Here is a 12,090-nt window from a genome sequence, read left to right on the forward strand (position 1 = left end):
TCCATTCACGAAATGACTCCCACCAAATGCCGTACACCGAGAGTTAAGACGTTACAGATGTTATACCTCTACCTGTCCCCCGAGATGACATCCCGCGTGAGTTGCCGTCAGCGAAGTTCCACTTGCAACGCACGCGGCGTGTCTTCGACCCCGGGCCGCTGTGTCGGCCTCGTCGGCAGTCGGCGCGCGGCTCCGCGCGGCCGGACACGCGAGCCTACGTGTGCGCACGATCCCTGATTCAGGACGTCACGTGCCCGGTGCCACGGCGGGAATACCGTGACTCACGCGGGGTTCTGCGACCCCGCCCCGCTCCCCGCACCCCGCGCCACGTGTGTCGGGGGAGACCGCTCGCCCCGCGCCGCGCACACCAGCTTCCGCCGGCAGCCAGAGAGGACCTGCAGGTCAGTGTCGCCATCTTAGCTCTCGGTGCACGGCATTTGGTGTAACAACCACAGTGCTGCCATCTGCTGCGGAGTTCACAAGGACAAAGGCAGTATTTTAATAATATTCATTGTCGAAAAAAATTTTCGAAGCCGTTTCATTATATAGTTTAAAATTTCGGTCGGCTAATGAAATGACTCACAAGTCGACGTAGCTTCTCCAGCAGCGGATTTTAGTGGCGGGTGCGGAAATTCGCGTCTAAAAATGAATTGAAAACACAATTTGCGTGTATTTATCACAACCGGCATTATTTTAAAGAATTCTACGTTAAAAAAAACCCTTCGTATTACAAGTGTATTTGCAACATGAGAACACAGGAATTCGCTCGTTACCGAGGTTAGATGTTACACATCTCTGGCGAGTACTGAAAGACTCGCTCGCAATTTTTTTTGGCACTATAAACCTTATTTGAGTTAGAATTCGAGGCCTCGGGTGACTGTTTAACATTAACTCTAGAAGCAATCTTCCTGACGGTTACAAGGGCAGAGTATTTCTAACCTTATAGAATTAGCTTAGAAACCTTGGTAACGGTTATTGAAAATACGCTGACAAAAGATTTACCGTGCGGAGGGAAATACGCACATCGTCGATTTTCATAAATAAAGTGCCTTTGGGAGAAATTAATGACCGCGGGGCAAATAATTTTTTCTGGTCCCTTCCCTTTTACTTAATTAACAACTCTTCAAGCCCCTGACCATTTAAATATCAAAATACTGCAAACCTTTAATTATAATACTGTATAAATAGGACAACACTAGGGTAGGGTGGGGCTATTTGAATCATTTCAACTTTTGACTCAAATTGCAAGACTTCTATTTAATTATTTTTAGTTAGGCACTGAAATTACAGTGCTTCTATGTGTTCTTAACAAGAATATACAATATAAGATTTGAAAAATGCCATATAACTTTAAACACACCACAAAACAGATTGCCACGTAAATAATCCACTTTTCTGAAAAGGAGGGGTAAATCGGATCAGGAAGTGGGGCTAATTGGATCAGAATTTTCCCCCTAAAAAATTATATTGTATCAAAATATAAATGGTTACAGAAATTTAAATATTTACACAACTGTCAAAATGGATTTAAACACTCATGATCATACAATTATGAATTTTTTATGTGTACTTTAATCACATTTTCCACACTTAAATTGTTTTTGTCCACTAGCTCCTACGCAGTGTTCATGATACCAAATGTTGCACTCTTGACATTGTACCCACTCTCCCTTCTTCTGAGATTTGGTGTCATAATACCGGACTCCACAGAAACCACATGGTGTGTTTTCTTCGTCTTCTGAAAATGGGACATCACTTGAGTCACTGGAATCATTACAGACTTTCCTCACATATTTTTTTAACTTTTTCTTGTCATGTCGCTGGTGCTTCTGATGTTCGTGATTTTCTTTTATTTATTTTTTCTTCCAACAGCAGTTTTCTCTTTGCTCCTTCCTTCCTTTCCATCATATTTTCGGGTGATGTTAGATGAAGTGAAGTATTCTTTTTGTTGTTAATTTTTCTCTTCTTTGGCGCCATTTTAACTGGAGATGGCAAAACTTCTGAAAATTTGATTTCAGAGCAAGTCAGTTGGTGAGATTGTACGTTTGTACTGGAAGAAATGAGTGTTTCATTTGAAGGTCCTGGATTGGAGGATGAAGGAGTTTCATTTTGTTCAGGGCCAAAAGTTTCTGAAGATAGGAACTTGTGGTCGGGTATTCTGTTAGGATTGTAAGGATACAGTCCAGTGCACTCAAATCCTTTAACTGCATAGCCTACAGTGGCAACCTTCCACCAGGCATTATTATAAATACCACCAAAAAAAAATTTGGTAATCGATGCTGTGGGATTGGTGTGAATGAAGAAAGTAGTTTCTTGGTGATAAAATGTCTTCAAAGTCTTTAAGAAAGTTCTGTCGAGTGGTTGTAGTATATGAGTGGTGTGAGGTGGTAGGCAAAGAAGCTCAATTTGATGTTCTGTGCAAAAATTTAGACACCCGATCGAATGGTGGGAGATGTGGCCATATAGAATAAGCAAACATTTTCCTTTGACACGATTGTTTTCATAATGTTTAAGCCAGGCGATGAACAGATCTTCATTTATGTACCCTGATTCAGACATAGTAACCTAGGTACATGGTGGAAAGCCTTGTTTGTATTCTTCACGCATCCTTTGTCCTTTAAAGATTACAAACGGAGGAATGAAAGCCCCGCTGGCACTACAGCATGCAACCACAGTAACATTCTCGCCTCTTTCCAAACTTGTTAGTGAAGTTACTTCTCTTTTGCCCTTTTCACTGATTATTTTAGCTGGTTTGTTGTTCATAGGGAAACCACTTTCATCAATATTATAAATTTATTGAGGCTGGGCCTGAAACCCATTACTGGTTTGAACTTCTTTCAACACTTCATAAAAATTGACAACTGCCTGCTTATTCATTCCCATTGCTCGTGCTTTTGATAGACCTTCAGGTTTTCTTAGGGCAATGCTATCTTTGTGGCAACTCATGAATCCCATAAACCAGTCTTTACCGGCCATTTTCACTTCGTCACTTTAAGGAACAGTAATATTATTAATTTTTGAAAATTGGAAAACTGCTTTGCGCACATAGATTGGGGTGAGGCCAAAACCACGATTACTCAAAGATTTCAATCTCTCTACAAGATCCCTTTCTTGTGCATCTGAAAGAATTGTTGGATGTCCAATAGCCTTGGGTCTGATGTGGGTAATTTCTTCACCCCTGGCAGCTTTGTCCTTACCATGTGAAACTCGTCGCTGAAGTGTGGTGAATGGAACATTGAAATGATCAGATGCTGCACGTAAACTCAGATGTCCTTGTAGTGTGCTTGCTACGGCCTGATTCATATCTTCTTCTTTCCACTTCAAATACACATCCTTCGATTTATATTTTCTCACCATCTGAAAAAAATTGGAAAACAAACAATTTTTTCCAGCTTTTGGTAATATTATGTTACAGGTCAGCATACAGTCTTAGAAAAGCAAGTCTGGACACTATTGGCACTTAGGGTTATTACCAGAAACTAAATCATTTAATAAGGAGGCAAATTTGACAGCGTTTGTAGGTAGGGTCAATGCGAGTATCCATACCAGTTCTAGTAAAGTCATGCTTGCAAGTTAAAACTGGAAGAACACATTTGCATTTTTTAAAAGAGTTTTTAATTAATCATTTTATTCTTTGATAAAAGCTCTGAATATTGTTTTTAAATTGCTATTAACGAGTCCAAAAGTATCGCACATTAAATTATAGCGTGGTAAAAGCAAACACAACTAATTTAATGACTTGCACGTATAAACTAAACCCATTTAAAAATTAAAAACCTTTTTACCCCACATTCATTTTTTACAAATAGCTCTGAATTTTGTTGGAATTATTTTAACCTAAATGTGTGTATTGGGATATTACAAACATCCAAAAATTTATTCACGTAATCCTAGGTCAAAACAGCATCATTAAAACACACAAAACACTGATAGACACACTTCACTCAGCGCAGTTCGCGATGTAGGTAATGTTTTCGAAGAAATGTATAAAATTTGTAGAGCCACAGTGGCTATCTGTAAACTGCTTAAACTCATTCTTCCACGAAAGATAACAAACTGCAGCGCAAACTCGATAAATATGTCGTGCCACGTCCGAACAACGCTGATCCAAATAGCCCCTCTAAAAATGATTCAAATAGCCCCATGTGATTACTCTTCGAAAAGGGCTAGTAGTTCCTCCAAAAATCAACAGATCGCGCAAGTTGTATCATAAGCATGTGTGGAAAGAATGGCGCTGTAACCACTGAAAAGAGAAACTTTGAAGAAATACTTATTTTATCGCCAGACCTTATATTCTGCATAGAGAAAATTACATCAGTATAAAACAAGGGAAAGTACCACTTACCTGTACAGATTCAAATGCAGTTTAGAAGGCTTCTAAATAGCGCAATCAAAATAATTCCTCAGAACATATCTCAACATATTCCTTCTAAAACGCAAGCTCGAATGTGACGTTGCTGGTGCATCAGGATCTAGGCCCAGCAGGCCATAAGCTTATTTTGATCCGAATAGCCCCTTGATTCAAATAACCCCACCCTACCCTAAGTGATTTTTAACAGCATTTTAAGAAAAGTTATTAAATGTTTGAATAAAACACTATTTTTATTTATTTTTCAAAAATATAACAATTTTCTCTTTCAAACTTAATAATTTACATAATACTGAATAACTTAAAATATAACATACTTAATATAGAACCAAACAAAAATAAATAATAATTTAAAATTAGTTTTTCGCGCTTTCATAGGCCTATTAGCAAATGTTTCAATAGTATAATCATAATTTACAATTCAAAATTCATTCAAAATAAAATTTTCCGACATTTGTTAGCCTTTTCTTCTTTTTTATACCTTTCGTGCACCTGATTTATGTCGGTATTCCATAATTTCCTGAAAAATTTAGCGTATTGAATTTTCATGCCTTGTATTTTAAAATTAACAGATAAAAAAAAGTAGCATGTATTGATGAGCTTAACAAATCTGCTCTCATTTTTCTAACTCCGAACAAATTAAACTCGTACGTCACGTATCAAATATTTTTTAAATTACCCTATTTATTATAGGCATATTCAGAGATACACACCACTGTTTATTGCGGGAGATTTCGAATCTTTGTACTTAACATGTCATTTAATTATTATACCAAGCAAGCAAACTGCAGACAACTGGATCGGAAATACACACGCACACACGCACATAAGCACACACGCATATATATATACATATATATATATGTATATATATATATATATATACACACACACACACGCCAACTGTATGTGTTCGTTGTGCGCACTGTAATACGCTAAAACTGAACGAACACGGTAGACAAATCAAGGAGCGTAAATGAATCTTGTGCTACTGGCTGCAACAGAAGCTGTCCCGCTCACTATCTTAAAGTAACATCTTCCTTGTACGTCGTCCACTTGTTATGGCAACAGATTTTCCATTGCCTTATCAGGTTTTTAACATTCCGCCGCGAAGCGATAACCAAGCCTTCTCCTCATGGAAGATGAAACAATGTATCTTATAGATTATTGTTTGTCGCGCCTTGTAGTCTGTTATCATAACTTTCTTCCAGGCGGGTTTGCGTGCACAAAGTTACCAAGGTCTCAACTGCATACATGATGTGAGCATATCGCTCACCTTAATGATTCCATACTTGTAATTTTCGTCCTGCCATCAGAGTAAATCATAGCATTAATAGTCGACGGCTCTGCATAAATGGCGGTCGATTCCGTTTAGTAAATAGTGGTGCAATCTGTTGGCTGTTCTGGAATGCGACTTTAATGTAAAAAGACGTTATTTTCTTGCAGTTTCAAATGTGCTACCGCAAGTGGAAGAAAAATTCAACTGTTCCTTCATAATTAACTACAGGGAATTCAACGAAGGTGAGTGAAAACCAATAACACGAGTTGTTTTTTAAGTTGCTTGTAGTGTTACTATACAATTATACTAACATAATTTACACCCTAAATGTATTTAACTGCTATTATTTTTTAACAAGTTGTTCAGATATTTTCTAAATCACGTTTTCATGGGTAATGCCACACAGTGTGTGTGTGGCAATACCGCTCATGAAGTAACTGCTCATGAAGTAACTGCTCTGTGTTACGCATCACATTTTTCAATGGTTTCATTACGAAGAACTTGAGGGAGGGAATTAGACTTCGCTTACAGTTTTCTCTCAAATATGGAGTCTAAAAATTTTGATAATGTTTATTATTCGGGTTTGTCATCACCATATTATCGTCTTGTATTAAACGTACAGGATTTATTTTTTTTAAGACTAGTGTTTAAATATCCTTCTTCTTCCTAGTAAAACTTTGCACTTTTCGAGAACAAGCCGTATTGTTGTTACACAATCGATTATCGCAAGCACAAAGTAGCAGCAGAGTGAAGTGTCAGGGAGGAATTAATGTAAATATTACGGTGTGTTTCTCTCCGGGAAAGTTTAATAACCGCAAGGCTCTCGTAAGGCGGATATCCTCAGTTGATGACGTCTTCGAATGACACGCAACTTTCCCAATTCCGATTGCGTGTAGCTGCAGAAGACAATATTTCAACACATATTTATAACGCCTAGAAAGAAAATTTTCGTCCACTATGGCAAATTTGTGTTTTTTTATTTATTAAATAAACCTAGCGATGATAATGCCATATCACAACAATCAATACGATACGAGACTATCATCTCTAAAAAAAGTGTTTATTTAAATTGCACTGCTAATGCATATTCACTAAACATATTTATTGCCTTATATGACGTATACTAGGAAATGAGTGCTGGTAAATTAACGAAGAAATAATGTGTAGTTTTTTTTTTAACTTGTATGTGTATGTGTACAGCGTACATGTATTTCTAGAAGTAAATAAATCGCAGGATTGTCAGAATTGTCAGGATTGAGTGCAGGAAACTACACGTTTTCGGGAGCGGGATTTCAACCCGGGGCCCCCAGTTTGCAAGTTAAGGTATTAACCCTTTTTATTTTTATTTTTTGAAGATGAGTTGGAACACTGGCATGTCTGGCAGTCAATAGCGTGCCAAACATCTCCCATTTTTAAATTTTTTTAATGTAACCCCGTGTCATGTAATTGTGGTTGTTGCTGTAGTTGATGGTGTTTGGATAGGCGTCAAGGAGATGATTAGGAAAACACAAATTACATCCATGTCCTACTCGGTAGGTCGATTACGGATCTTATTTTGCCCCGTCATAGCGATAAGGCATCATAGGGGTTTTACGGAACAACGAAGTATTTCAGGTGAACTGGTTTAAGAAAACCTATCTACAAACGCGAAAGTGTACGGCTACACGGCAGTGGGTGTAAAATATGTTCAACTCCAAAACCGATTGTCCACTGTCATCGAATGAATATTTGTGGATAATATCTATTTTGTAACAAGAAAAATGTGAATTTATTTTCAAATTGGTTGTACGGCAATGTAAGCAGAGATGAAAAATGAAACTGCAGCAAAATATGACTAAACAGTTAACAAGACCTCGTCAGCACAATAGGCGGCCGTCATAAGTTAAAATTCGCGTCGTAAGACAAATACGGGATTTTTCTGTGAGAGTTTTGCATAAAATTTGAACTTATCTTCTGCAAAATGTTTTATAAATACAATTATAAGATGTCCCAATTTCGGCACACAATTACGAGATGTCTGTACTCTTGGATTAATGTGTTTTTCACGAGGTGTTTTAACAGGTTATTATACAAATGTTAAATTCATTAAATTATGAAAACATTTAAACTGGCATTATATCATTTATAACAGGAATAATAATATGTGTTTATAAATTGAAGTATACATTGACACTGAATAAAAGGGTATTGATATGTTTACATCTCGTGACCTATACTCGTATGTACTTCGCTAGTAATATAATCTCTATAGATCCACAAAGTAAACTAGTACATCATAAACTAAATGATAAAATATTGTGTATACTTAAATATCATTCAAATTTCAAAACATGAATATTTTGTGGTGATTTGATCACCAGACTGGTGTGTTGCCATGGTAGCTAGATCACAAAGCTTAAGATTTAACAAAATCGAAGCGTCAGTAATGCCAAATGCTGCAAATTATTTACTTATAAAAGGATGTAGCGTCATAGTTAAGACGCTCTACGAAGGCGCGACACTTATGACTGGGAGAAACGTAATTGCTTTTTTCGCTCCCCGTCGTAAGTACCTGGCGACTTTCATAACAATAAGGCGTCAGTTATGAAGCCTTGGGCTAAAAGATCCATAATTGACCTGAGGGATTCGAACCCGGAGCCCCTGCGCCCAGTGCGTTGCCGACTGCGCGACAGAGGCCGCTCCACTGCGATACAGCGTGCTATCCTCATTGTTAAGTCATATCTTTCAAGCTAGTGTTTTGTTTATATTGGTTAAATTCATTGTAATCGTTTTTTTCTGTTTTTTTTTGTTTGTTCGTCCATGCTCTTTTGACTACGCTCACCATTTGTTGGGTCGTTATTTGTCTTCCTTCGTTTCTATTTTATTGTAAAGGGTTTATCGCCCTTATATATGCGAATGTACCTTATTATTATGTTCGTTTATACCATTTGTTCGATGACTATGTGCATATTAGATCTCTTTTGTTGACGCAGGGCCGGAGCCAGAATCATGCGAAGGAAGCGGTCCAGTAGAACCGTTATATAAGTTTTTTAAAAAGGAAAATTGATTTTCATTCTAAAATTTCAGAACGCCAATGTGTACACAGTGCATTTTAACTAATGATTTTGCTTAAAATAAAACTGAACATTCTATCATTTGGTTATATTTAATTGTTTTAATATATTTTTCTTAAGTCGATTTGTTTGATGATTTCGTTAAAACTAGTAATAAATTAATATTTATTAAATGTTATTAAATACATGAAACACACATGTCAAGCTTGTTTAAAGAAATGCAGTAACACGTGCAAACTGGCATTAAATATAGATGACTTCGAAATATATTTCTTGCCGTATGTCAGTCTGCAATGAGAAGGAAATTAATTACTGTAGCCTACTAAGGATTACAATGATTCTTTCCAAAATAATCTCTCCGCGACATTATGTAACTCATTTGTTGTAGCTTTCTTATTCTTTCTTTGCTTGTGTTTTTTATTTTCTCCTGATAAGTCCTGGAAGAGTTCTGTCCCGTGGGTTTTAACTGGCTTGTGTCATCATGTCGTCATTTATTTTTGTTGACTATGGAAGTCAATTTAAAAACAAAAGTAAAATTTCCATTCGTGTATTGACATGCGAATGTCTTAGAAAACATCTATTGCAAAAGAATTGTAGATAAGAAATATTTGTAGTAAAGTTGACGCGCTGGGAATTGCAAGCATGTGTTTGTTGGGGCGGACAGACATAAAGAGTGAGCCCGGCGGCCAGACACGCAGAGTGTAAGGCGCCAGACGGGCCTTCACCTCGCCGGCCGCAAGAACCCGGCCTCCATGGACCACCGCCTCGTGCTGGCCCTGCTGGTCGCCGCTGCCAGCGCGGGCAGTCCGCTAGGTGAGGCCGCGCAGCGCTTTGCATGCGTTACACCTTTTAGGCATAACAAAGTTAAAATAATCGTTAATTTTATACATATTTTAAATATTAAAAGAGAATCCGCGTGTGTCATTTACAATTTTTGGGTTAAAAAAAATAAGATTTTATTGCAAATTTGGATAAATAAAAAGAACATTTTGCAGAAAAGAATAAATCGAATAAGGTTGGGTATTAAGCATAATTTAAATCATAAGCCATCAAATAATATTTCAGCCATGAGTCATTTAGGTGGTTTTATTGTTTGACCAGACTAACTCGAACTCGATTTTTGAAAATAAGCATAAAATATATTTTAGGCATGCTGGAATTAACATGTAGTATTTACAAGCGTACTGGCAAAAATCAGACCAAAATAGTGGTTTTAAATAGTGGCAATACGTTAAAAAAATTAAATTTGAGAGGGAGTGAAAGGCGTTATGGGTATGCCTCAGAGAGAGCGAGAGAGAGAGAGAGAGAGAGAGAGAGAGAGAGAGTGTGTGTGTGAGTGAGTGCGCTTATTGTCAGGAGACGGCACGTTGTCTCGCCCAAAACAGTGCATAAATGGCGCTTAACCACGTCTAAAGATGGTTAGTAAGTCTGGAATAGAATCTCCGCCGTTAAGGGGCCCGCCTACCTGGTCACACAGACGGTGCGCAGAGCTTCAGGAAAAACAACGCGATTTCATAACTACTCAAGTAATCCGAGTGGGGTATGTTTACGAAAAGCATTTAAGAGTTCGCTGAGGCCCGAAAAGTACTTTTAATTTTGGATCATGTTTTTAAACTGTATTTCTAGAAGCGTTAAAATGGCTGAAACGCATGTTTTCAGAGTAATTTTTAGGTGTAAAACAAGTGGTACAGATTTTTGAAAGCACTTAAGGGGCTTGCATTACACCTTTATCTTCATTTCCCCGTAATATAAAAATACGGTCACCGCACAAATTTCACAGTTATCAATTGACGATGAGCAGACTGCGCGCCAGTTCAGAGCCTTGAGCTTAGAGGCGATACCGCGCTAGAAATACCATCGAGCGTCGCGCTTATCATCCCGCCTCACTAACACACATACACCCCTGACGAGGCGGGCCCCTTAAACACTGTCACTTACAATAAAATGCAGTAATTTAAAACGTTCTACAATGCAAACACTACACTTTAGTCAATGTTTTGGACATCTAACCAACATAAAGCAGACCATGAGCTGAACAAAAAAAATCTTCATCCGGTTGAGTGGCGGATCCAGCGGGGGGCACCAGGGACAAGTGCAACCCCCCTCCCTCCCCCCGAAACTTCAGTCTTTAGATTATCAAGTGCCACTATGTAGAATACACAACTACAAGTTGAACTATATTCAGGTTCCATGTCCTTCGCAATAATCTCATTGTACCATTATAAACAGTTTTTCTTACAAGATGGGTTTGTGTTAATAAAACTGAAACGCAGTTACAGACCGACAGTGAAATACAGCAAACACATAGTATTATAAAAGCAGGTTATATGTGAATTACGTGAACTTTAATTATACATTGCTGTGAGCTGAGACCTCCAGCAGAGGAGAAACCCTGAGGATTACCACTGACCCGGGTACCATGTAGCCCCTGGGTGGCCGGCCCAGAGTACAACTATTCATTACGACGTTATAGAGTTATTACTAACAGTAGGAAGACAGCTTTACAACACTTATTTAAAAATAGGTATGCAATCATTAACATATCCATACGAACATTTTTGGGAAACTTAAGGGTCGGACTCACATGTTAGTGCAGAATGTTTACTACGTAGGTAAATTATATAATGTTTAGAATATTTTTGTTATTCCGATCTTAAAACAAATAACTTGAGAAAATAATATTTTAATTAATTCAATAAAAGTTTCAATTAGGATTTTAATTACGAACCTCTTTAATCTTTGTGTATATAATATTATTATTTTTTCTAATTTTAAATACATACAATGTTAATAATAATGCCATAGTTGAGTTTTTCGGTGTTTGTCTCTAATGCATTATAGCACACAGCAAGCAGCGTCTTCATTATTTTGTATGATTGTTTGTGGTAGTGGAGGATTAGCTATGGCTGTCATTGTCATATTATAAGTATGTCGTGCCTGAACGTAATGCCACACTAAGTAAAACTTTACAATTACATTTTTGGTAAACGTTTGTTCAGATTCTGTGCTCTATGTGGGTTATTTGCATGCATTATGGGCAAACAATTTGTGGGTTACAGTAACAATAAGTTAACATTCCCGATTATTTGTTAAAATTTGGTTACTTTGTATCTGATTACATCTTTAATCGACTACAAATCTGGTGAGGGGGGGGGGGGGAGCATCCCTTTCTGCTCGGCTTACAGGCAGATTTCGAAGTTCATATTCCTGAACTTAGAAATTTAACTTCAACTTCATACTTAAATGCATAAATAATAAAGATTTTAGAAATAATTTACAGTTTGTACATTTATAAGAATTTTTTGTAGAAACACTAATTAAACGACTTCATTTATTATTAATTAATTTTATTTGGTATTTGCAAGGATCCTGAATGTAAATAAAAATTT

At 37.3% G+C, this 12,090-nt stretch overlaps 1 protein-coding gene across 1 annotated transcript in view; it reads left to right on the forward strand.

The window, feature by feature from the left end:
* The window catches only part of LOC134527293 (CLIP domain-containing serine protease B4-like), a 69,716-nt gene that overhangs the window by 35,779 nt on the left and 21,847 nt on the right, over positions 1 to 12,090 (forward strand). The window contains exons 2-3 of the mRNA XM_063359848.1: positions 243 to 401; positions 9,392 to 9,514. Coding sequence (XP_063215918.1) covers positions 243 to 401; positions 9,392 to 9,514 — 282 coding nt within the window. The remainder of the gene's footprint in view (positions 1 to 242; positions 402 to 9,391; positions 9,515 to 12,090) is intronic.

The sequence above is a fragment of the Bacillus rossius genome, chromosome 1 (assembly GCF_032445375.1).
Source record: "Bacillus rossius redtenbacheri isolate Brsri chromosome 1, Brsri_v3, whole genome shotgun sequence".
NCBI classification, from domain to species: Eukaryota; Metazoa; Arthropoda; class Insecta; order Phasmatodea; family Bacillidae; genus Bacillus; species Bacillus rossius.